At 46.2% G+C, this 26,343-nt stretch overlaps 2 protein-coding genes across 3 annotated transcripts; one reads left to right on the top strand and one right to left on the bottom strand.

Moving 5' to 3' along the window:
- The first annotated feature begins 9,561 nt into the window (after nucleotides 1–9,561).
- Nucleotides 9,562–20,981, top strand: LOC135809842 (dapdiamide synthesis protein DdaC-like). The gene is made up of 8 exons (XM_065323277.1): nucleotides 9,562–9,863; nucleotides 11,134–11,264; nucleotides 12,409–12,615; nucleotides 15,289–15,410; nucleotides 15,974–16,091; nucleotides 16,732–16,894; nucleotides 20,014–20,141; nucleotides 20,427–20,981. The coding sequence occupies exons 1-8, from the start codon at nucleotides 9,692–9,694 to the stop codon at nucleotides 20,508–20,510; spliced, it is 1,125 nt and encodes a 374-aa protein (XP_065179349.1). The 5' UTR covers nucleotides 9,562–9,691; the 3' UTR covers nucleotides 20,511–20,981.
- A 330-nt stretch (nucleotides 20,982–21,311) lies between these two features.
- Nucleotides 21,312–25,978, bottom strand: LOC135809843 (uncharacterized). 2 transcript variants are annotated; one of them, XM_065323278.1, is made up of 3 exons: nucleotides 25,763–25,978; nucleotides 24,633–24,786; nucleotides 21,312–22,714 (listed from the first exon to the last, which is right to left on the bottom strand). In XM_065323278.1, exons 2-3 carry the CDS (start codon nucleotides 24,769–24,771, stop codon nucleotides 21,912–21,914), a joined length of 942 nt encoding a protein of 313 aa, XP_065179350.1. In that variant the 5' UTR covers nucleotides 24,772–24,786; nucleotides 25,763–25,978; the 3' UTR covers nucleotides 21,312–21,911. The 2 variants fall into 2 exon arrangements, with proteins under 2 accessions (XP_065179350.1, XP_065179351.1); XM_065323279.1 differs by lacking the exon at nucleotides 25,763–25,978 and having other exon boundaries at nucleotides 24,633–24,954.
- Nucleotides 25,979–26,343: the final 365 nt, after the last annotated feature.

Raw genomic sequence — 26,343 nt, 5'->3', positions numbered from 1 at the left:
ATCGCTGTGGTATCAGACGAAAGGAGCTCAGTGGCGAATGCTGAGTCGGTCCAGAGTGACCTTCCTACGCCCTTTGTGCGGCGACGAAACTGGACATCAGCTGATTGGGCTGATGCTCAGCAACGTGATCATGAATTGACACGGCTGAGTGAGTGGCTCAGCTCCGGGTCATCTTCGCCTGACTTGACTGGTGTGAGTCCGGCTCTGAGGCATTATTTCCGAGGACGAAAATGTCTTGTGGTGCGAGAGGACGTGATATGTCGCGTTTTGCACAGTGAGAACGCAGGAGAGGGCACAAAGTTTCAAATTTTGGTGCCAGTTGCGTTGCGCGGTCAGGTGCTGAGTGAGTACCATGATCATCTAGGTCACTTAGGTGTGACTAGAACGTATCACCAGATTCAGTCCAAGCTCTTCTGGTATGGCATGAAGAGAGATGTGGAAGACTGGATTGGTAGTTGTGCGTCGTGCAGTCGACGATCGAGACCTGTGGGACGTGGAAGTGGCGCACCACTAGAGGTCACTTGGTCGGGATATCCATTCGAGAGAGTTGGAATGGATTTGATTCCCGGATTGCCAGAGACAGATGCTGGCAACAAGCACATTTTGGTAATTGTTGACTATTTTACCAAATGGGTTGAAGCGTATCCGCTGAAAAGGATGGATGCATCCACGATAGCTTCAAAGTTTGTGAGTGAGTTTGTTGCAAGGTTTGGAGCACCGGAGAGTGTGCACACTGACCAGGGCAAAACTTTGACTCCAGATTGTTCAGAGATGTCTGTTCAATGCTTGGTATTAAAAAGACCAGGACGACGGCTTATCACCCTGCTGGAAATGGGTTGGTAGAGCGTTTTAATCAGACATTGGAGAAGATGATTTCTCACTATGTCGATGTGCATCAGCGAGATTGGGATGTGCATTTGCCGGCGGTTTTGATGGCTTACAGAGCCACGCCTCAGGCGAGTACGGGTTACACGCCTGCGTATCTACTGTTCGGTAGACAGATGTGTCTGCCACAGGATGTCGCTTATGGCTTACCACCTGATGAGATGGTCAGCTTATGCGAGCCTAGCTACGTCAGAGATTTGAGACAAAGGCTAGCGCATGTGCATGCAGTTGTGCGGAAGAAGTTGGAAACCGTGCACAAGCATCAAGCTCACTTGCATGATTCGGGAGCAGTACCCGTTTCATTCGCAGAAGGAGATCTGGTATGGTTGTTGGTACCAGCAGTTCCGGTGGGGACTACTCCGAAGTTCTCCAAGCTCTGGCAAGGGCCGTTTGAAATAGTAACGAAGCTGTCAGACGTAGTGTATCGGGTGAGAGATACACGAGCGGCCAATGTCAAGGTGCAGATTGTGCACGTGAACAGGCTAAAACGATGTAGAGTAAGGCCTAACCATCTTCACGCTGTGAGTGAGCTGGAGGAACCTGAAGAAGCTGAGTCTGTCGAAACGCCCCCGGCTGATGTGTATGTGCCGGACCCTACAGACTTGTTGTATTGGGATTCTGATGAGGATGCCCAGCATGAGACGTATGGCGGCGTGGACGGTGTTGGCGGCCAACCAGTTGTGCAGATCCCGCTACCAGTCAACCAGCCACCGCCGCAACCAGCCCAGATTCCGGTTCAGACTCGAGCTGGGAGGACCGTCCGGCCACCGCAGTATTTTGGAATGCAAACCCAGTTGAGAAGACGACGGTAAGCCGAATGTTGTCGCCACGAGGACGTGGCAGTCTTTTCGAAGGCGCGGGGAGATGTCATAGCCCGAGAGTGAGGGCTTGTAACTTTTAACTAATACTGCTGATAGCTACTGTGCGTAGAACGTGGACACACTGTGTCTTCCGGACCGTAGTTGGAACAGTTATTGTACAGGTGTGTGCCGGCGAGGTCACCTACCCAGTGAGACTGTAAAATGATAGGTTTTGCTGCTGTCAATGGATGAAGCGCACGACTGTGCATTTGCAGTAGAAAGTGCAATACCTGTAGTTATGAATTCGCTTTATAGTAGTAGTACGCTAGGTGTGGATGTGCGTGATTGCACCTGCTTGACCATTGACTGGCTATGCTTTTAATCAAGTACATGTTGCGGTCCAGACGCCGGGTCTAGGCTTGCCCCGTTCTAATACCCTTCCACACTTTGCGTATCTTATGATGACAGCCGCTTCTAGATCACGCAGACCTGTGCGTGTATGTGTGTGCGTGTGCGTGTCCGATCGCCGTTCCGCGCAGCGGACAAAGTAGCAGTTTAGCTGCATGTTTAGCAAGTACTATCGCTACTGCCGCTGCTTGCTGTTTTCTACAATGTGTTATATCATAGCATGCTGTGGCTTTTAGCGAGAGGTTCTTTCGGTGCTCTTCTTCCAAACAGGAACATATTCTCTGCTCTGACGAGATCAGTTGGTTATGTGTGTGTTGGGTTAGGACTGGGTGAAGTTGCGTTATGCCAGCCGTGACTATACTTGTCACAAAACGTTCCGAGGGTTAGAGACGACACAGCCATGGGCGAGACTAACCGGAACACGCTCCCCGAGCGAGTTATCACAGTACATATACTTGTACACTGAAAAATGTGATGCTTTGAGCCGATTTATCTTTATCACTGGGGGGGGGGGGGGGAGGAGTCGTAAAATACCAGGGAGTCGTAAAATTTACCCGAGTTAAAAAAAGATTCGATAATGCAATGAAAGATCATACTATTCATAGAGCCTTGGCCTGGTGGTTGTGAGCAGCTGCATATTCAGAAACATTGTACACACATGTATACCATACAAAATAGGGGTAAAACACTCGGATTCGCCCCCTGAACAGAATGCGATAGAGAGTGGGACAGTGTACACTCTGCCCTATTCGGTATAGCAACAACCGTCGTATGCTATAGCATGGTATGGTATATCGTATTCTACTTCGGTAACTCAACAGTACCGAGTACTACTGAAAGAAGAAGAACCAAATCGGAAACAAATGGAAATGTAACAGACAAAAAGAAGAGAGAAGAGAGATTCCAAGACTAACTGTTTTCTTCACGCCCCTTAATTCGCTTCTCTTCAGGAACAGTCACTCCGTTGAAGAGCACTGCCACTGGTGGAGGCTTGCGGTGGTCGATGATGAGGGCCTGGGATTTGGATGGCTCGAAGGTGACCTTCCACTGGAACCGAAGTGACAGGCGGCGTCCACTGCTTCCTGGAGTTGTGCTGCAGAGTCGGGTATGCTGGCGGTGGCAGAGATGCACTGATACAGTGTCGTGTCATCTGCATACATGTACAAGTCATACAATCATGTAGTCATGATGTACAATGTACATGTAGGTGGCAAGCTCAGCACCAGCAGACAACGGATACCGCGGCGGCGCGGCCCGCCGCGCGGATGCACGGACCGGTGCACCATGGCATGGACATGGTACATGTAACATGGTGCAGACTAGTCTGTATACTGTAAAGCGTGAAATTTTAGCGGCGTTTTTAGTTCGCGTTTTCAGAATCCGGACAGGTTTGCGAGGTTTTAATTTTGCGATTGCAGAATGGCATTCTTGCTAAACCTTTCATGGATCTCCTTTTCGCGCTGTCTAAATTTCGCGATTTCCACGCGGTCGCGAATTTCGCAGAAATTAGACCATCGCAATAATTATATTATTTCACCGTTTACAGTACTAGACATGGTTAGCATTTTTACCGTTCACGCTGAGTATTTTCGACGGTCGGCGTGTAGCCTACAGACTGTAACAGAGGGCGAGTCTACTGCACTGACAGTACTGTTTTTTGTGTGTTTTCGAGACACGGTTTAACCGGTTGCAGTTCGGCTTCTGCGTCCTGACTCCTGACGCAATACAACGATCGACTTGTGACGCAACCCTAGGCCTAGTTGGAATCTTACCGTTTCGCTCTCCGGCCCGCCGCCGCTAAACAGAGCTTTCTATCGCCGAAGCGGTACCAAACCGACGGTATTTTTGGGGTTGGGTACGAGTACCGTTGGATCTAGCGCGTGAACGGTAAAATGCCATGTCGACACACACAAACACGGTTGGTCTACAGGCCGACCGTCGAAAATAGCGTGAACGGTAAAATGCCATGTCTACTCTATACTTGAGAACGGTTTTATTCACAACACCATGCATGCATGATCATGAAGTATAAGACTTAAGAGTCAAAGCAAAAAGACAACCGGAAATAAATAAATAAATGAATACGTATCTAATAATATTGACTGCGTACGAGGTCAACATAGGAAATAAAAGCCGAGTAAAAGACCGAGGCGAAGCCGAGGTCTTTTACGAGGTTTTATTTCCTATACTGACCAAGTACGAAGTCAATATTAGATTTATCACGACAAACAGTCCGTATTTCAAATTCCAGAACGATAACCTCATGAATCCCGGCTTTATGATTGCACAACCGTGGCACCACCACCTACTCATGCAGTGACACTGCTGCACTAGGGACTGTTCAACTGCGCAACCCCTAAGCAGTCAAATATAAGCAGTCAATATAGCCCTAACTATTCCTGCATATTTCACTCCTTAGGCTAAGGAGTGAAATATGCAGGAATATTTGACTGCTTTAATAATAGGTATGGCAAAAATCTATGTGAGTCAATACTAAGGGAGTGATAATAGTACATAGTAGTAATAATAAAATTAACACTCGATACTGGCTATACTACTAGTACATGTACTACTACTAGTGACTACTGTAGTAGACCCAGGTGCTCGAAGTCCGTACATGGTATCCTAAGTTCGTACGCCCATAATGTCATGTTCTGTTATTGTATTCGACTCAAATATTTTATGGAGGGGGCAGTGTGGTATGTTCTCCTCGCGTAGCAATTTTCAGGGATCTACGATGAACAGAAGTCCCATACCACGCGAGTGGGTTTTCGAGTGTCCATACGAAATACAAATTGGGTTACATTTCTTGCAAAAATCAACTTTGCCAAGACCGATTTCGAACGGACACAGCGTCAAACAGACCTTCGCTCAATCATCAAGAGCCAGCTTAGAGCTGACAATGGCCAGAGGAGAAGAATTTACAGAGAACCACCAATCCTTGCAGAAAGGTTGACACTCCTGGCATCTCCACCACTGTTTTCCCGCGGTTTTCACAGCGCAGCTGCTTCTTCTCTGAGCCGACTAAAAACAGCTTGCATTTCGGCCACAAACTACGCTTTTGCAAGAAATACTGGTGGAGGCACATGCCAAACATATCCCTTCGGTGCTTTCGTCGTTACCGAGGGATTGCAAGTTAGCAATTAGCAGAAATATGTGTGTATTGCGAGTCATCTCTGATCAGTACGGACTTAGAGTACCCTCTGCGACACAAAAATTTGATATGAAAAATCAGCGAACTCCAGAGAAACAGATCGGATCGAAAGATGGCCTGGTTCAATCGAGCCTGGCCTCAGAACAAACTTGGACAAGATACCTTCCATCCACGAGCAGGATTCTGGCAAGTGATCATTGCTAGTGTAAGTTTCAGCTCGGCAAACAGTCTCTGTACGGCTGCACTAGCCGTGTTAACCCAGATGCACACATTCAATCCCTGGCTATGCTTTGGAATTGTTTTCGTTGCCTATGTCCTCATCTCTCTTCGTTTTGTTTTCGCTGCCTGGGCTCTCATTTATCTTTGCGTGCTTGCTTGCTTGTATTGCTGAGGGAACATATGCTGGTTTGTATTCGTGGGTCCCCATGATGGTGCATGGGCCACGCGTACTCATCCGGCGGATATGTGTGAATAATAATAATAAACACACACTGTAAAAGTGTACGGACTTCGAGCACCTGGGTCTACTATACTAGCAGATCTACTGACGTCTGTTGTGGACATGGAAATCCGGTCGCACGTCTAGCGGCCCCAGGCCAGGGCCAGGGCGCTAGGGCGCTGGTCATCCCTGCGCCGGTACAGTCATGATGGTCGCATATCGGTTCAACATGTGCATGCACGTGCACTGCATGCATGCAACGACGTAAATAAGTCGTTACGTTCTGTCAATCGACTGGATTTCAGTACAGTGTAGACTAACTGTAGTACAATCATGTACTTGACAGTTGCTATTGTACCGCGGGTGCGCAGACAGTTGCAGCATGCCCGTCTTTTGTAAAACAATCAACCTTGCCGTGTTTCAGAATGTGCGGCTTGTCCTTGCCTGTGGCACCGGGATTCGGATATTGTCCTTGGCCTTGTGATTAAAGATTAGGTCATTCCAGTACTGAAAAGTAACTAGTTTGATCTAGGTTTGCATCAAATAATTCTTCAGGTCATTGTCACGGCTGGATATTGGTGAAAATGTTGAGTAGAATACTAATAGATATTGGTGTAATAAGAACATTGAATTTACTACTTTGAGCTGAGATACGACCCACACGATCGCGCGCGGAGACCCTGTTGTGAACCGGCTGAGGTCTCAGGAAATGGAGCAATCAAATGCAGCTGGCAATGACAGTGCTTGGAGGCTAGCCGACCTGGATTGGCATGACGTTGAACTGGTGTGCGACTTAGATGCATCTGGGGTGTGCACCGACGCTGGTGGATCGGTGGCGGACGTTCGAGTTGCTGGAGAGTTCTGTGGCTGGGAGGAGCAGGATTGGATCGTGATGCAGTGCATTGTCCATACAGCCAGCAGGAGCTCTGAAGACGACACTGTGCGTAATAGGGAAGGCGTGACGTCAACAGCAACGGATGACTGCTGCCCTTGCGAAGAGAGTGGCAGTGCATCGAGCCAGAGCTTGTGCTCAGCGGCATGCCAGCGTTTTGTGGCACGCTTTCGCCTTCTCGAGGGCATGTACCAGTATAAGTTTATTGTGAATGGTGCGTGGAAGAGTGACAAAGGAAATTGTCACCAAGCCGGTGACCAATGGAACTCGGTACTATTTGTGGCATGTGATGTGCCGAATTGGCGCTTAAATGACGGAAGGGTGCCTGCCACCAGGCATTGGAACTCCCCACATTTGGCCCACACTGGTCCAGGCGAAGCGTTCCAGGTCGGTCACCCCAGCGTGCCAGCCCGGAGCAGTGCCCGGGGTGTTTTACCTCGCCCGGTATTTGTGCGTCTTCCTGTGGGCTATTCGGGCACTGGTGAGGCCGGGGCTGGTGAACAGCGCTATCCAGTTTTGTATGTGCTTGATGGCCATGAGGCTTTCTCAACGCCATCACACCCCGATGATACGCTGGGCGGCGGCTGGTGGCTAGATGCACAATCAGATATGCTGACGCAGGACAATGCAACGTGTCCATTCATCATCGTAGGCATTCCAAGCGGCGACTTTGTCTCTCAGCCACCCCTCCGTAAACGTGAGTACTGTCCAGGAGACATGGGCGCAGTCGCTGACGAGGCCTTTTCCGACTACCTACTACAATTCGTTGTGCCGTTTATTGACGGCAAGTACCGTACGCGGGCGTATCCGAAACAGAGGGTCTTACTGGGATTCAGCATGGGCGGCCTTCTTGCATTTCTGCTCGGCTGGAAAGCACCTAGCATCATCGGAAAGGTGATTGCCATGTCACCCTCGTTTTGGTTCCATGATCGGAACAACGTGTCAGCGTACGACGTTGTTCGCAGTGATTGTGAACGCGTTCGGGCAACGTGCGGCATGTCCAAGGAGGCCAGCACTGGCGAGTGCAGCGACGAGTTCAACGTGAATTCTTCACAAGATGCGCATGAGTGCTCTTGTCTCCTAGACCAAATAGTGTTGGAGAAAACAAGGGGGAGCAACGGCGGTAGAACTGACGATCAACTTAGGATATACATTGATTCCGGTGATGGAGAGGGTGACAACCACTATGAGGCGGCGTGCATGAACAGCATTCTCGAGGAGAGCGAGATTCTACGCCGCGACCAACACTACGTGTACAAAGTGGACGCTCGCTCTGCAGACGTTCCATTGGGAGTCACGCACTGTCCGGCCGTTGCACGGCATCGTGTTCACCACGCTCTAAGGTTGTTCTTGCCGCCGGAACAGAACTAACTGCATCCTCAACATGGCGGACTGAGCATTGCTGCTGTAGTCTCTAGGAGCATGTTGCAAACACGTGGAGATTTTAATTTATGGGGATTTCCCTGGATATTAATAATATTATAATTGACTATTCTAATCATGACCATATGAGAGGCACCTGGATCTTGCCTGGTTCAATACTCATGTTGAACATGACTTTATACCCCGAACTCCCGGCCCTTTGAAACGTTTGCTGGTGATACTTGAAATACCAGAGATTGAGCTTGTTGACTCAAGAACTTCACGTTCTCGTCATCATCAAGTCATATGACATTTTAAAAGTATATGTCCTGGACTCCTGGTACTTTTCCTTCTATCTGCATGTTTTTTTGTTGCCATTTTGTACAAGTGAAGTCAGATAAAGATTTTTTAACCCATCTACCCACTGATACATGGGCATGTAACATAATTTTCTCTATCTGGGACAAGGGGGGGGGGGGGGGGCAGTATGCCTGTGAGAGACAAAGCCAAAGCAGGACTGACCCATCACCAGATGGGTGTCAATGGCTTCCAACAATCCCTAAGTTATAACACTCCCGATATTTAAAAAGGCGACGTGGAGACAATAATCTTTTAAATAATGCAATGAATAAAACTACTTGACTGTATAGGCGCACTCATATCACAATCATCCCAAGTTGTACATTGTACTGTTGAGATACCGAATTCAAATAAATCAATACCTATCAATACCATAGAGTTTACATTGACGCGGCAAGAAAACGTTCTGGAACAATTGGTTGCTATGATTGGGATAATGATGAGTGCGCCTATAGTTTTATTCATTACGGCACCGCTACTCAGTAGTGATATTTCAGCTTTTACTTTACAGTAGGTGCAATGTAGCCGGTTGCCCAAATGACGTCAAGCCGCATGATATTATGTAGCTGTTTTGTTTGTAGCCTGTAATCCTCTTCAATTACATAATTCTTTACACATTGAACAATGATTCTTCAGAATTCCCAAACTCCATTGCGGCGCATTTCTTGCACTTAAAAACACCGCCATTCCGGCAACAGGCTCTCAGCTGCACCAAATAAAGTGTTTTTGCCTCCCCTTCCTCAATGCCCTGATGATGCCCAATGGGCGAAATATTTGGCAAAGTTATTTATTTGGTGTGTTGCCGGAATGGCGGTGTTTTCAAAATAATGAACAATGATCTAAAAAGTTATGACCATTATTCTGTGCATGAATCCACGAAATGGAGTACATCTACTGGTACTAGATCGTGTAGATCTACTCTACAGCTGAGCTGTTCATAATCCATGCTGTCAATGACTCATACGTGTCATACCGGTACCCGTCCTAGTATTATAATTATCTAACTCCTATGCGCATACCTTTCACTTTCAGTGTTGCATGATCAAGACCATGTAGGTTTTATAATAAAAGTATGACTAATTATTATTATTACCATATCTAGGCTACAATGTAGGGACTCAGATATCATTATCAGTGAGGCTTTTACAGTTTTACAATTATTTTTTTACTACAAAATGTACTACTGTATACAATGCAGTACCGGTATGTAACATTTTTACGACTCCCTGATCAAGACTGACATTGACAAGAGGTGAGGCTCGAGGCGCAAGGCATGACTGACATGACTTGTGTTTTTCAAAATGTTTATAGAATGAAGAACTCCCGGTGTGATTAGTATTGTCGTACATATTAGTCTTAGTCTGCTGTCCAGGTCCGAGGAGTACCCAAAGATGCCCAAAGTTACACCTCTGGACATCGGGGCGGTATCATTCGATACCGGACCTCCAGGACAGCCCACGCTCCCGCTAACGATCACGCCCAAAGGCGAATGCAGCGCTGAGTTCCTGGCGAGCTGGGCGCACGAGAACGAATCTTGGCTGAAACAGAAAACTACAGAACATGGTGAGTGCAGAAGCATACGTTCACAGGCCCTTCAAATATCGTTCTCCACTAGGATACTAGGCTGTGATGATGGAGACTGAAATTATATTCATTCTCAGCTGTGTTTCATTCCATTTCTTCACGTCCGCCCGAGATACAAAAAAAGAAAGAAAGGTAAAGGTGTACAATGTAGTTTAAGGTCCCAAATTATTTCGCACTTCCCCAGTGTTCTGTGTACGTACTGCTACCAAGACTGCAAGAGTACATAACCCCCAGAGTGTGCAACTCCCACATACCCTGCTGTCCCGACAGAATTTCAAGTTGACGTCATTATTTATGTCGCAATGCTCCTTGCACCAGTGATTTACAACATGTGTACGGGTGTCAACGCATCACACGTTTTTCTTTGCAATAATTTGTACAGGATCGATGGGCTTCGGTCAACCACAGGTTCCGGATTCGTCTGATAATCCGTGTACAGTGCGCATTGCATCATCTAAATGACGTCAACTTGAAATTCTGTCGGGACAGCACCCATTATGCGACCCATAGTCGAGTTGCACACTCTGGGGGGGGGGGGGGGGTTATGTACTCTTGCTGCTACGCGTGCTTTCTGTGTACCTGAACCCCAGAAACCTTGCATGACAGTACACAGAACACTGGGAAAGTGGGAAATAATTTGGGACCCTACACTGCACCGTTACCGAAAGAAAGATGGAACTGTTCATAGCTCAGGATCTCCCAAATAGAGAGACGTGCTATAAGGGCCCAGGGGCCATCCGAAAATACATGTACAGTCTGTATCGGCTATAGCGTACCCTTTTGATTTCCGTGATTTTATCACTATAACCGATGCATCACTATATGCGATACGATCGTTTTTTTCTTCTTTTTTCGATCGACACATGAAAGGCAAAGAAATACTTCCAGCATGGCGTTTTGACAAATGAGCATGCGGCATAGTTGACAGTGCCCGCATTTCCATAAAAAATTCTGTTATGTACATGTACATGTATCACTATAAAAATAAGCAACGTGAAGAAAGTAAAAAAATAGGGCCTTTGATATTATTGCTACATGTATTTTAAAGTTATCACTATAGCCGATACTAAAAATGGTGTGTTACATGTACGTCGGTCTATGCGTAACTCGTAGCAAAAAGTATCTTCTATCATTATTGGTCGTGGTTGACCTGTTTTAGAATATCCTCTTAGCACGCATGGCCTATTAATTACGGAAATTGTTTTCGTGACATCTTTCATTTGATGTCTTGTTGCACACATTATAACAGGTGCTATTCGGTTCCGTGGCTTTGCGGTGACATCCGCTGTGGAGTTTGAGAAGGCCATTCTTAACCTGGACGTAGAAATGAGCAACAAATACCGAGGCACGTCACCCCGAGTGCTGGAGCCGGGAACGACAGTAAGTATGTATACATTCATGAGCATACATGTAGATCCTGCTTGTATTGCTGTGCTGCGGTGGAAGTACAAGTCATGTATGTTGTATGTTCATGTATGTGTTTGTATTGGCGCTGCTCTGAGGTATGCATGTTTCACCCTCTATGTTGGAACAGACTGTGAAGGATTCATCGTTTACATGTTCGTCACGGTGTTCTTATGAAATGGTTTATCACACAACACCTAGTCATTGCATGGGATTGTCTTGTAGCAAACATAAAATGATTGGTGGAGCCTGGATAATATGCATTATCTTATTGTCCGGAGTGTAAGGCCACACCAAGTTATTTCTATGTTTCACGTCACCGCGCTCGTACCATTTCGAATCGTTAATAATAAGAAAAAAAGCACCCGGACGAGTCTATCGATGGCTGTTCTGGCGAATATTCTCTAGCCAGTATGGCAGATCAGAGGTTATCTATCAGCTTCTTGATAATCTTGCATTCCAAGCGATGGTACTTAGAAAGTGCGAGCGATGAAAGTTCTTTCCAAGCCGTCCGGGGGGGCCTGCTCACCGAGCGAGCGTAGATTCCACTTGTCAAGGACTCCGAGATTTTTCCAGGATTGTCGTGATGGAGAGAAATTCCACTCGACTCATGTCAAAGCGCAGAAGAAGCTATCCATGAAATCTGTTGCAGAATCGTTCCAGCCCAGTCTATCAGCTGTACTGTGCCGACTTTGTGTCGATTTTGATAAGTGACAGCTTACAGACTGAGTGTAGTGGTGCTATTCTGTGTGCAACATCGCTCAGTACACGTAGAATGGAGTTTTTTCTTCTGTTTTTTCGCCCGCCCGTGTGGCTTTGGCAGAAAATTTCCGACGCGAAACATAGAATTAGCTAGGTGTGGCCTAAGCCGCACTGGAGTCTAAGCCGCACTGGAGTATAATCCGCACCCAGATCCTTTGTCATGAAATGCAGGCATCTACCCTATGTATCGCCGTTAAGTCGCAACGACTTTTTTTGAGTGAATTACTTGTATAAAAAAGTGTGGCTTATACTCTGGAAAATACGGTACTTTATGACAAATAATGCTGACCGCCAGTTTCCAGACTATGTGTGTGGTCTGCTGCTATGTATGTCCGATGTATTGTTCTCTTTCATGCAGTATATCTTCTCTGCGTCCGAAGTACCGCCGTTTCTTCCGATTCCCCAGCACATCGAGATGAGCTTTCTACCGTCACCGCCGCATTGGATATTTTTCTGTTGTTTGAATGCGCCAACGTCGAAGGGTGGAGAAACGTCTCTTTGCGACTTTCGACGAGTCTATGACGACTTAAATCCCGAGTTCAAGCAACGTCTTTACGAGAAGAAGGTATGCGCAGAGAGAATGTATGTTTTGCCACATTATAATATTTCGGAACAAAGATGTAGCTTTGGAAACTACACCGGTCTTACACAGCCGCGCTCCTGCGTCCCTGCTGCTACCCTCCGAGAGTCCTGTTCTGATTACATTACATTGGGCACCGTCGAAAACGATAGTAGTCGGCTGGGTTACCCGATTCAAACAACCTACTGGCGTACTCGCATGATTACCTTCACTGTCCAGCACAGATGGGACACTATTCAAGACAGGGCACTATTTGTTTTTAATGCAGGTACATTTAGGTCATCCAGGATGAAAACGAAGAAAAACAGAGCCAAAGTTTACCGTGAACTATCACGACTCGACAGAAACAGCAACAAGAACTGCGATGTTGATCCTGATACCATCAGTGCATGGACACAAGACTATTAGCAAAAAAAACACAAAACGTGAACATGCGCTTGGCTGCAAGCCCGGGGAGGGGGGAGGGGCACTATTCAAGAGAGGACATTATTTTTTCACTGGATCTTAGAGACTGGGGCACTATTCGAGAGAGGGCTCTAATCGCGCGAGTACGGTACTACTATCACAACTACTACTGTAAAAGCCGTTATTCCCGTAGCTATGCAGAAGACGTTACTTCAGTAACGTCTGGCGCTAGCCAGGGTCCACATAGCTTTAATTCCCGTAGCTATGCAGAAGACGTTACTTCAGTAACGTCTGGCGCTAGCCAGGGCCAAGATAGCTTTTAATTTGGTGTTTATTTGTTTGTTTATTTGTGTCACGCCTGGTGCTATCCCGTATCTGTCCCGTACCGTACCGTACCATCAAAGACAGCTGGCCACAAACAGCTGGTCACAATATTCAAATAGGGCTTCCAAAATTAATGCAAGATCATAACGTGAAACAACTTGGAAGAATGAGTATGAATGCGAAGTGTATCGGGGAATCATCCGAATGCATGTAGGGCGATAGTGCGGGCTCGAATCCCAGGTTATGCCTTGGAAAAAAAATTGGCGAAATGAAAATTTTATAACATCCCTATGCTTTTTTTGCCTAGGTCATCAAGGCAAAAAAGCATAGCGTAGGGCCCTGAGCTTCCAAGCTCTCTCGTTCTAACGTGGCACCGCATATATAACGATTTCCTAAAATTGACTGTTTTACGTGTACCAAAGGTAACGATTCTCACTCATTCTCAACGCTCAATAGCAACAGTATTGTATCAATTTCTGTATAATGATTTCTATTTTAACGACAGATTTCTACCTCGTTAACTCGTTAGAGTTAGCACTTCGTTATAAATATGGCTTGTACAGTATGACACAGAACAGCAATGGCAGGGCTAGTTGGTCACTACTCTGAGCTTCAATCATCAGCCAACCACTAGCTACTACACCAATATTGCTATTCAGCAAAGAGTCGTAGGATCAGATCTGGGGAGATGACCCGCGAGACTAGAATGGGGAATGATGTAAGTGATAGTTTCGCTCCCAGGCCAATGGTTCCAGTCGCACTTGGCGCAGGGTCGATTTGTGAACGCTCGCACAGTCACGGCACCGCAGGTCTAGGCCCTGTTTAGAGCCAGCAAGCCAAGATCGCAATTGCAAGTTCCACAGCCCACGGCCGTCTCATATAACTCCCTAATCCGAGATCAACATGCACACCGTGTCGGAAACCAATCTCTTGAGAGTTGTCTCCCTAGATGCCATGGTTCCCTGATGTTCAACTTGAGATCTAGTTGATCACATGAGTGTTACATAACCCCGTGCTAGCGGAGGAACTCAAACTAGGTTTGTAAGCCATACAGGTATGTACACAAACTCAAAAAAGACCTACAGCAAGGCTCTTTCGTTCTCTCTCTCTCTCCCCCCCCCCCCATCTCTCTCTCTTTCTCTCTCTCTCTCTCTCTCTCTCTCTCTCTCTCTCTCTCTCTCTCTCTCTCTCTCTCACTCTCTCTCTCTCTCTCTCTCTCTCTCTCTCTCTCTCTCTCTGTCTCTCTCTCTCTCTCTTCTCTCTTCTCTCTCTCTCTCTCTCTCTCTCTCTCTCTCTCTCTCTCTCTCTCTCTCTCTCTGTCTCTGCCTCTCTCTCTGTCTCTCTCTGCCTCTCTCTCTGTCTCTCTCTGTCTCTGTCTCTCTTTCTCTCTCTCTGTCTTCTCTTCTCTCTCTCTCTCTCTCTCTCTCTCTCTCTCTCTCTCTCTCTCTCTCTCTCTCTCTCTCTCTCTCTCTCTCTCTCTCTCTCTCTCTCTCTCTCTCTCTCTCTCTCTCTCTCTCTCTCTCTCTCTCTCTCTCTCTCTCTCTCTCTCTCTCTCTCTCGCGCGCGCGCTCTCTCTATCTATCTTTTCTCTCTCTCTCTCTCTCTCTCTCTCTCTCTCTCTCTCTCTCTCTCTATCTCTATCTCTCTATCTATCTATCTATCTCTCTCTCTCTCTCTCTCTCTCTCTCTCCTCTCTCTCTCTCTCTCTCTCTCTCTCTCTCTCTCTCTCTCTCTCTCTCTCACACACTAAGATATTTGTGGACATCACGCTACTGCATTATAGAAAAAGGGGGATTTGCCAACTGATAGAGCGGTTGTCAGTTGACACATCCCGTCTCTCGCACTGCTGATAAATAATCGTAGGATATTGCACTATCTCTGGCGCAATGACTTACTATGATGCATCTTTTCTGAATGGCCTGTGTGTAGGTGAGGTACGTTCGCAACTATCGTCAGAAGAGCCAAGCAATGGACATTGACCTTTCCATGCTCAAAGGCTGGGAGGACCTCTTTGAGACTACAGACAAGGCAGCCGTTGAAGATGATGCAAGGTAGGCATGCAGGAGAACGGAAGTCAGTGTAATCGCAGGACCGAAGGGAGCAGTTTTTCATTTTTGGTCCGGCCACACCACACCCTTTTATACAGTTTGTGTGTGATGTAGCTTGTACTTCGAAGTACGCATACCCTCCTCAGCAGTAGACATACATGAGTCCGACAAGCTGGTCTGGTGATGACCCGACAAACCAGGCTGGTTCTGGCGGGTCTGGACTGGACAAAAACCCACCAGCAATGCATGCTTGTAACCTTGCCCGATAGTATGCATTGCTCAGATGTATGATTATCATGTGATATGGAGACAGACTAATCAACTCCGCATTGCACAGCAGGGTATCTCATAATGGCTCCTTGAAGTGGGGCTGTCCTAGTTGAGGTGGAACCTGCCTTCACCTACATCAGAACCTGTGGCGCAGCTGTTTAGCCAAGCAGGGAGATGTAGTTGAGTACGATTTCCAGTGGCCGGATCAATCGCCCTTATTAATGCCCACACCGCATCCTTTCTGCAAGGAACTGACCGCCCAATTATGCCCCCATTTCTTGTCCGGTGTCCTCCAGGCAAGATGATTTGACAGTTGATTGGAAGGAGAATGATGATCTACGGCTAACTAATGTTTCGGAGCCGTACCAGGTACACCCAGAGACTGGAGACAAGGTGTGGTTCAACCACTTGCAGGTGAGACAAACTAATGTTCAGTTGCATGTGGCCATTACCTGCGTAACCACTTTCAGGGTGGTGTAGCCCTTTCCCAAATATGCCAAAGTATTTCGCAACTCAACCATGCCAAAACACGTGAACGTTGCTGAAATTGCATCCATATCTTCTAAACAAGCTCAATAGTAGCTAATATCGCAACTCAAAAGGTGTGCATTCTTTTGTGCATACATTGATGCCGAGAACAACCAAAAATGAGCAGAAATAGACAAACTGTGGCCTTAAGTGTGGGTATTCAGTACTTGGCGTCGAAGAACTGGGGAATCAGCATCGTAGCCTATGCCGTCAGTCTCATTTTCACGTACAACAGTCTATGCGCTGTGGAGTAACGGCATACTGTGCTTGGTAAATTAGTATCCTGTTCGTTATTCGGCGCTGCGTTCCTCGGCGCCTGACAATACTGCACGTACTACGTGTTTCCAAGTGTGTGTGTGTGTGTGTGTGTGTGTGTGTGTGTTTGTATGTGAATTCGTGTGAGTCTATTCACATGTGCGTATGTATATACATTCAGGAGATCTTACGTGCATGTCTGTGCCGCTGTAGCAATATGAATGTGCACCTGAGGCCGTGAACACATTTTGTTGGATGTTGCTCTGCACAGCTCTTTCACCAGAAGTTGCTAGCACGTGAGCTGATGCACTCCGCCCGTCGTACAGGCAACCTACTCCGGTGGCTGTTTGCCTGGCTACTGCTGCTCCTCTCGCACATCATTCTGTTTGTGAGGGGTTCTGAAAATCTTGGAATGCATACAATGTATGGAGATGGTAAGTCTTTTAATGAATTGAAAAAAAGAGGTCTCACTTTACATGTACCGTAAAGTCGCGGATAAAAGCCGGGTTTGCATACAAGCACATCGCGGATAGAAGCCTGAAAATCAAACGGGTCAAATGCATATAAGCCTGTCGCGCGTAGAAGCCTGGCTTCTATGCAAGCGCGGATCGGGTAGGTCAAGAGTGCATGCGCTATGTACAGTGCATAGTAAAACGGCCGCCATACCGGTGGTCAGTGGTAGATCTACGCGTGTCGCGCGTAGAAGCCTGGCTTCTAAGTAAGTTCTATGCAAGCCCGGATCGGCCGATGTGCATACAAGCCTGGCAAAAATATCAGTGGTGCATATAAGCCTGGTTTGCATACAAGCCTGGTTTGCATTGAAGCCTGATGCAGAAACCGGCTTATGTGCTTATAAGCCCGGCTTTTATCCGCGACTTTACGGTATGTATTTGAAAAGTCGTGAACGGTGCCATTCGCCTGTTCAATATTGCAACAATTTCTCCTCCTCTTCTCTGTGAGGGTAGTCGCCTGAGAGTGCATGGAGGAGAAAAGGAGGAGAGATTGTTTGATTCATTTATTATGTATTTTCTACATTTTTGTTGTGTCAACACAAACAAGATCCGTCTTTCTGTTTAGCTGTGTGTTTGTTTGTTGGTTAGTTTGCCTGCTTGTATTATTACGGAGCATCAGCAAATCGAATTTTCGATTTGATTATTCGAATGGCAAAAAGAAAATCAGAGAGAAAATTCGAATGAAAAAGAGGTTCAGCATGTAGCGCAGTCCAGTATTTTCGAATTGAGTTTTTTTTAGCTTGAGCAGTTGAGGACTGGGATTTTGAGATGTGCAATGAACGGAGTTGCTGTTGTTTCTCATTGCCTTTGGGGATGACGCGAAGCGGCGGATGCTTCATCCGATTCAGGCTATTGGCGATAGGATCTCTCTTGGAGACCCCTTGAAAAGGCGGATCTCGGCCGAGCTCCTCCGCTATCCCTTGCATATCAGGAGACCCGCGGACGAATAGGTGAGGGTGGGCCCTACACTGCCTCAGCAGAATGAGATCCATGGTAAGGTCGACCCTCAAATATTTGGCACACTTTGAGTTGCCCTCTCCCTGCGGGGAACTCACCATAGACGCAGATGCCGAGACAACGCCAGCAGGGCTACTGCAGTACTGGGAGCAGGAGGCATACCGGGGCTGGTAGTTGGTGACAAAGCCATGATTCCAGGATACTTGAAATGAAACAAAATGCACACTTGATAAAACTTTTCACAGTTCGAGAGAGAGGAAAGCGTCAAGATTGACAAGAAGTCCGGACTAGTACTTTAGTAAGAACTAGTAGCTACATGCGCAAGAATGAGTACTCGTAGTGCGCCGTGTACTAGAGCACGCGCGGAGCATTCGAAAAGTATTCGAAAAGTATTTTCTGTTTGCGGGCATTTTTCAGTCGAACAAAGCCCTAGTTTCGACTGATTGAGTGCTTTTCGTGACGATTCTCGAATTTCATTCGAATATTCGATTTGCTGATGCTCCGTATTATTTCCGTCAGTTTGTCTGGTCATGTGCCGAAGAGCCTGACTCGCTAGAAGCGGTAGCGCAGCACTACGACTGTGTGTCATCCGCTACAAAGATGTCCATCGCTAGTAGTGTGATGTACTCTATGCCAGTCGTTTAGCGTAGTGTGATGTACTCTATGCCAGTCGTGTAGTGTAGTGTGATGTACTCTATGCCAGTCGTATAGTGTAGTGTAGTGTGATGTACTCTATGCCAGTCATATAGTGTAGTGTTAGTAATACAGGCAGACAGTCTAGTGCACCATAGATAGAATAATTATACTATGTCGGACAAAGTATCTTTTTAGAATCTTGTATTGTACTTTACCAGATTATTTAGTCTTTGAGTACAATGTAACCAGTTTTTGTGAATACTATTCTGCAAAAGAATATAGAATTTAAGATCCTTGTCGGTACATTATACTCAATTTCTGTGATTGGGAAATGTGCATTGTCATGAAATCTGCATTGTCGTGAAATGTGCATTGCCGTACCGTTGGCGTAATAGAGTTAATGGTAACAGTGCCGACCTGTACATAGACTATGGCAATAGAACTAGGTGCTGAATATGAGTTTGGGGCGATTGGATATCGTAGTGCAGCAGGCGTGTACTATAGCAAACTCCATGCATAGTACTGCTCAATGCGACTAACGTTTTGCATGCAACAAGTTCCCATCATTAGTTTGTTCCCTGCACCCCTACTTGAATATGCCCCACTGGCCTGGTCGAGCGCAGCCGCAACTAACATGGCCCAGCTGGATAAGGTTCAGCAACGTGCCCTGCATTTCCTGGGACCTGGAACGATCCTCCAAAGGCTTCAGCTTTGCCGGATGGTGGCAGCCCTGTCATACTTGTACAAGCTGCACTACGTTCCAGGGCTTCCACAGGTAAAGGCCATACTGCCACCAGCCAAGCCCCCTGCAGTAGCTAGCATGCGCACAGGGCAAAAATGTCAGACGCACCTTGGCTTCCAGCTGAAGTGGACACCCCCTCGCACAGCCCCTGACTACCTCCTGCGATCCTTCCCCTTCTTCGCCATCACACCCTGGAACAACCTGCCTGCAGACCTCCTGCTTCACGAACCTCATTCAAGACGCCTCCAAACCTTCAAGGTCAGCGTATGTAAGGATCTAATCCGAAAGAGATGGCTGTGGTCCACACAGTACCTGTGACGATGATATTGAGACCCATTTAGTATTTACCTTTCTACTAGTACTTTGCTTGTTATGATTATTGTTTTCTTTTTTCTTTTTCCCTTTTGGTTTAGTTATTACACGTATTATTTGGTGCAATACTAGCGTGCCCCTTTCTCGCACCAAATTATTATTTTTGCTACTTGACCATGCACCCCCCCCCCTTTTTTTCTTCGATGGCAGGTTGCAACGCTAACGCCGAGACCCCTGGGTGGTTGAGTTGCTTCCTGTACATCGGCACGTCGTCCCTACATCCCCTGTGTCTTGTTTTGTGTTTGTCTCCACATGTCTCTTTGTAGGGCTGTGTTCCCAATAAAATAAAATAAATTTAAAAAAAACGCTGTCTAATCCCGTGTGCACTGCTCAGGCACGGAAGTATCCCGTCAGGATTGTGACCACCTGCAAGAAACTGTCTGGAAGCACACCAAGTACGATCGCTGGCAGCTTGGCGACATCCTGATGATCGACAACTTGGCCATCTCTCACGGCCGACAGGTAATGTTACAGTGGGCCAAACACAACGTACGGAGTAGCCAATTTATCTGAGAATGCTACTGCAATACACTGTTGTTCAGGCAATTACTATTATAGTTGCAGACGAAGTATATAGTCAAGGAGATCACGTTCTCCCCCTCCCCCTATATTCACCCTCATCATGTGAAGCCATGAGAAATTTACAAGCAAGAACGATTTCCCTTGTTCTGTGTGTGTGTGTGTGTGTGTGTGTGTGTGTGTGTGTGTGTGTGTGTGTGTGTGTGTGTGTGTGTGTGCATTGTGCAGCCGTTCACAGGAAAGCGCAAGATAGTGGTGGGATGGGCTAATCCGCTACCGAAAGAAAACAAACCCATTGACGACTTCTCATGAGTGGTCTCAGTATGCTTAGTCATGATCCCTCAATCCAATCCAGCAAAACAATTTGTTTGAAATTCATACAGTTCAATGCCTATGAAAAGTATATCTTGTGACAGCAGGTTTATTAGTAAAAAGAGAATGATTTATCATGGCATGCCTTTCAGTTCGGATAATTGTTTGTTTTATTGCTGAGATTTTCGAAAGCTGGTACAATCCTTCATGCTTTCTTTCTTGCTGTTAGATTTTTACCAATTCACAATGATGTCAGAGTACTAGTGGCAGTGAAATCGTTGCCAAAGTTGATGAAGACACGCTAGGCATGACATTTTTCCATGATAACATCCTGTCGGCATCACTTTTTATTTTGTTAGCCGAAGGCTGCTGTTAGTAAACACTTTAGAAGTCCCTCACAAGCTATTGTGAGGTAAATATTTCATGCCCATCCTTACGCTATCATTTTCGTGAAGTAGTTCAAGGACCCTAGCCGTGATGCGTGGACTGAATTTCTGCTACAAGCCACATAACAGTGCCGGCCTGTGCAATTGTTGTATTGGTCCGCGCCATACCACAGGCGTTCACAGTTTGTGTATGTCATGGCGGCTACACATGACCGCCGCAGTAGATAGCACACGTACGTTGGTGGCCAAAGAGTTGGTCCGGCCATGGCCTGACCAAATGGCCTGACCAAACGCACCGGTTCCGCTGCCCATGCAATACCAGATGCAGAACATGAAACCATGCATACGTGACTGCAGTGTGTTGACGAGACAGGAATGACTCCAGAACATGAAACCATGCATACACTGCAGCGTGTTGACGAGACAGGAATAACTCCAGAACATGAAACCATGCATACACTGCAGCGTGTTGACGAGACAGGAATGACTCCAGAACATGAAACCATGCATACACTGCAGCGTGTTGACGAGACAGGAATTACTCTAGAACATGAAACCATGCATACACTGCAGCGTGTTGACGAGACAGGAATGACTCCAGAACATGAAACCATGCATAGACTGCAGCGTGTTGACGAGACAGGAATGACTCCAACGACCTTCAGGTCTCGGTTTTGCTGTCAATCCTGCGTACCAAATTAGGAAAAAAAGAAACCGTTTTAACAATTCACTTAAGAACGGGATAGAATGTAGGTAAAGAGATTAAAAGAGATTAAAAGAAAGAAAAATGGAGAGGCAAAATGGGAGTATCTGGATAAGAAGAGTGGCTGTGTAAACGGTAGTCACAGATGGCTGGTTGCCTGCAGCCTACAGGTTTGCAGAAAGTGCTTGTCCGACAAATATATATCACAGGCTGTTCATTGCATGCCCACACTACAGCCAGTGGCTTAGCAAAAAGGTGTTCGGAAGTGGGAGGGGGGGGGGGGGGGGGACAAAAGGATGAGAGGGATTCATTTCAAGAATCGTATTCATCTTCCAGTCCACACTCTTCGATTTCACAATCCTCAGCTTCACAGCGGCGTATCAAAGCCGCCTCCTCATCGTCTCTGCATGCTGTGAATTCAGCAACTGCCTGCTCATCACTGGTTGCAGCCTTCGCAGCCTCATCACCTGCATCCGTGATCCATTTGTCATTGCCTGTAACGCTACGCAGTCCTCTTGCGCCACGCATGTACCGCTCTGATTGCAAGCTGCGGCATAGACTGTACTTTGTCCAGTCGTTCATTTTCATTATTCCGTTCACGGACTCTGTCTTGCATATCTCTACCAGCTCTTCCATAGTATCTATGCGGCAAGTCTTACACAGAGTGGCGAAATGCTCACAGTTGCTCTTGAAGATGTGGTAACTGCTGAACAAGTGCGGTTGGTTTTTGAGTAACCAGCGTGCGATGTCGGCAGCATGTGAACGTGGAGCATCCTGTCCCCGCAGCTCAACTGACTTGTTCCGTTCGTAGTCTGGTGATATGCCATCAATGCCATAGGGGTCCTCTGCTGGATGTTCCTGATTAGGGGTTTCCCCTAAGTAGGAGTATACCAGCACTTTCTTATCTCGATACTGCATGAACGTGCCCAGATCATGGTGAATGATTTGGGATGAGAACAGCGAAGAAAATCCTCCCAAGCCCTTCATGACCACCTCCCTCGCCCTGCGTCTAACACCTCCAGGTAGAAAGAGTGGCGTCACGTCTCTCTTTTGAGGCCTTTCCTTCGATGGTCGTCCGAACTGAATGACTTTCTTGTTCACTGCATCATAAATTCCTTCATAGATAAGTATGACACACATGAAAGAGGTGCAGCAATTTAATAAGGGAGACGATATGTGTGTGGACACTGACATAACAATTAGGATCAGCCAAACCAATATATTGCTTAGATCGTGCCTATAACTTAAGTATAAGCGTCGGTAGTGGATGAGAAAGAACAAAGCATTGTGTCAAGTTGGATGACTAGCAGATCCTTAACATGGGTTCCATACATGTACATGTACATGTGGGCATTCCAAGAGGCACACATGCATGTACTGCATAGCAGGAAAGTTTCGGACGGAAATATTTTCGGACAAAGCCGAACTTCGACCTTTGGTACAGATTACATATTCGTACAGTGCTGCATCAGTGCATGCTAAATAAACGTGTTTGCAAGCAGTATGTATGTACTGCTGCATGTATAGAGTACATAATCTCACATGAACAAACTTTAGTACGGAATTAATTTTAGTGCAAAAAAACGTACGAAAATAAATTCCTTCCGAAAATTTCCTGCTATACAGTATATCGATAAATCGAATAAGCTTGCACACCATGAGTATATGTATGTCATTTGTGCAATTGGGAGTAGGGGTCAAATAAGTGCATAGGGTCAACAATTACTGCCTCGATATGTCGCAGCTGAACCGTGACTCGAGTATGCTACGGCTTACTTTAAAAGCAGTGCACCAGTCATGTACTTGTATATGTACTGCAGTCAGTCAGTGTACAGTGTGCTATGGGTATGTACTTGTATATGTACTGCAGTCAGTCAGTGTACAGTGTGCTATGGGTATGTACTTGTATATGTACTGCAGTCAGTCAGTGTACAGTATCCTATGGTCATGTACTTGTACTTGTACTGCAGTCAGTCAGTGTACAGTGTGCTATGGGTATGTACTTGTACATGTACTGCAGTCAGTCAGTGTACAGTGTGCTATGGGTATGTACTTGTATATGTACTGCAGTCAGTCAGTGTACAGTGTGCTATGGGTATGTACTTGTACATGTACTGCAGTCAGTCAGTGTACAGTGTGCTATGGGTATGTACTTGTACATGTACTGCAGTCAGTCAGTGTACAGTGTGCTATGGGTATGTACTTGTACATGTACTGCAGTCAGTCAGTGTACAGTGTGCTATGGGTATGTACTTGTACATGTACTGCAGTCAGTCAGTGTACAGTGTGCTATGGGTATGTACACTTGAGCGCTATCTTCGGGTGCACGGTTACATGTGACTCTGGTCTAGCAAGTTTAACACGTATGACACTTTCTGGCTAGGACACACCTGAGCTCGAAATTCCACCAAGCTTGTCATCGCCTGATGCGTTGTGACCAAAATTAATACTTTACCGCCATTTTCAACCTAACAATCTTCTGATTTTGTTGGTTAGAGACGTGAAAATTGATTGTGACGAATTCTGGATATCAGACCTAGCAAATAACTGTGCATATGTGTAAATTCGGAAACACTTTTCTCAAGGTTTGGAGACTCCACTGTAGCCAATACTTGAATCCATACATCCTGTACACTGTCTATAATCCTGATGATGGGCCTTGCCCGAAAATTTGAGCTAATGTATATCAATTGCAGTGTAGCCTAGAGACCGTTAGAGAGAGTGTGTACAAGGTGTGTGTACAGGATGTATGGATATGTGTAAATGTACATTGTTTTGTAGAATACAAACTCAGAATTTACCGAATTATCTCAATTTGTCTATAATCCGAACTTACAACTTGTTTAAAAACATCGTTTGATTTAAGAAAATGTTCGTTGATAGAAATGGTCTTACAAGAACACACTGGCTTGACCCGATTTGGAATTCATTTCAGCAGTAGGCAAGAGTGCTGTGCAGTGAGGTGAGTTAGTACGTAGTACGAACACCACCCGTGATCGTCAACAGCGAATAGCGCTTACACTGGTGTCTTACCATGATGAGAATATCGGTACCGGACAGTCCCGTCTGCATTGGCAGTCTTCGTTTGCCACTTGAAACGGCGCACAAACACATGATCACCGTCTTTGAGCTCTGCCGCACTCTTGGCCACAATTTTGGGTTGCGCCTCCATCTCAAAGGAGAACAACTGCAACACACATCCAGATGTACATGTACATTGAGCGGTATGAGAATATGTCTGGCCTTGCACTGCACCAAGCCATGTACATGTATAATTATGTAAGTACCATAATGATCAAGTCTGCATTGCAGGTAACTACAAAAGTCCAATGAAGCAAATTAATTTCGTCGCAGCTCTACCCCCCCCCCCCCCCCCCCTGCTATTTTAAACTTTCTTTTCCGGACAGTATATTATTAAGAATAGGATGAGTTGCACGGATCATCGAATAAAGCCTGCGAAAAGAAAAAAAATTGCGTCTAATTATATGAGCCAGAAGTGAAGCGAATTCAAATAAACATTAAAAAAATAAATAAAAAAAGACGTCAATGCTAGGGTCCGGGTGCCACCATTTCCAATGAATGGACAGTGGTGTTCCTGCACTGTTAGCAACTTATCAGGCTATACTATGTATAACCGATACGTACTACCGGTACCGGTAATAATCACATCTGATTTATTCATCTGGTCGAGGTAGTGGTAAAAGTCTTTATTATTTCAAGTACCAATTATTTGAATCTCTAGGCGTCTCGCGAGCTCAGTCGGCACAGCACGTTCGGTTTGCGTTTCGCGAGTCTGGTTGACCAGATTGGCGAAGTATCCAACTGTTCTCGTTTTTCGGCTCAGAGAAGAAATTTCAGATAAATGCAGAGCCACAACCGCGTTCTCTTCTCTCGATTATCGAGTGTCATACACGAACGTTACGTTCAATGCACAGCACATTGCTAATACTAGTGCTACAGGAGAGTAAGTGGGAGACTCGATACGGAACTACACGCAGGTACATGTACATGTACATGTACTTCAGATGGCAAAGGAAGAGATTCTTTACCGCCACTTTCAACCTAGCAGCAATCTTCTGAAAAAAGAGAAAAGGAAGGAAGGAAGAGATTCTCGGACATTCTGATCCTGCAGATCCTGAGATGCCTTGATGGACCCACCTTACCTCACAGACACAGACTTGTAGCGCTTACGATTCTTCCGATGAATGACGGCTGACTCACAACCTACTGATAAGTGATATGCAAAGTCTAAGACTACGTCTACCACTAGTACAAGTAATACTAATAGTAAATGACCTGGAATAGCTGGATCATGCTGAGCGATTCCTTTCCTCTGCAATGCCGAGCAGTTCCTTTCCCGCCACTCACTGTGGGAAGTCACCCGTACGTGTAGATACTAGATACACCGTGGTGTAGACCTACCGTCCTAAGTCCTTAGCTTAGGCTTACTAGGTCTACGTGTAGTAGTAGCCCCAAGGCTCTAACTAAAGTCTAAGTCTAAGGGCAGTAAGGCGTATATAGTACTAGTACTGCAGTGACTGCTAATGAGAGCCAGCCTGATCTATAACACTAACAGTAACAGCTGATACTGTTACTGCGCGTATCAGTAGGTCTACAATGTACTGACTGTACTGTACATGTAGTAAGGCTAAGAGTACGATTGTACTGTACTCTGTAGTAGAGTCTACTTGTTTTTCCACCGCAGGACTGTACTTCTAGAATTCTGACCTGCACGTTTCCGCAG

Source organism: Sycon ciliatum, chromosome 2 (assembly GCF_964019385.1).
Source record: "Sycon ciliatum chromosome 2, ocSycCili1.1, whole genome shotgun sequence".
In the NCBI taxonomy this organism is placed as follows: Eukaryota; Metazoa; Porifera; class Calcarea; order Leucosolenida; family Sycettidae; genus Sycon; species Sycon ciliatum.
Note: the sequence above shows the minus strand (reverse complement) of the source record. Positions and strands in the feature narration are given on the sequence as shown.

Coding starts and splice junctions, on each gene's coding strand:
- LOC135809842 (XM_065323277.1), top strand. CDS start 9,692: ATGCCCAAAGTTACACCTCTGGACATCGGGGCGGTATCATTCGATACC. Junction 12,616..15,288: donor AACGTCTTTACGAGAAGAAG/GTATGCGCAGAG, acceptor GCCTGTGTGTAG/GTGAGGTACGTTCGCAACTA. Junction 20,142..20,426: donor CCATCTCTCACGGCCGACAG/GTAATGTTACAG, acceptor TGCATTGTGCAG/CCGTTCACAGGAAAGCGCAA.
- LOC135809843 (XM_065323278.1), bottom strand. CDS start 24,771: ATGGAGGCGCAACCCAAAATTGTGGCCAAGAGTGCGGCAGAGCTCAAA. Junction 22,715..24,632: donor GTACCGATATTCTCATCATG/GTAAGACACCAG, acceptor TTATCTATGAAG/GAATTTATGATGCAGTGAAC.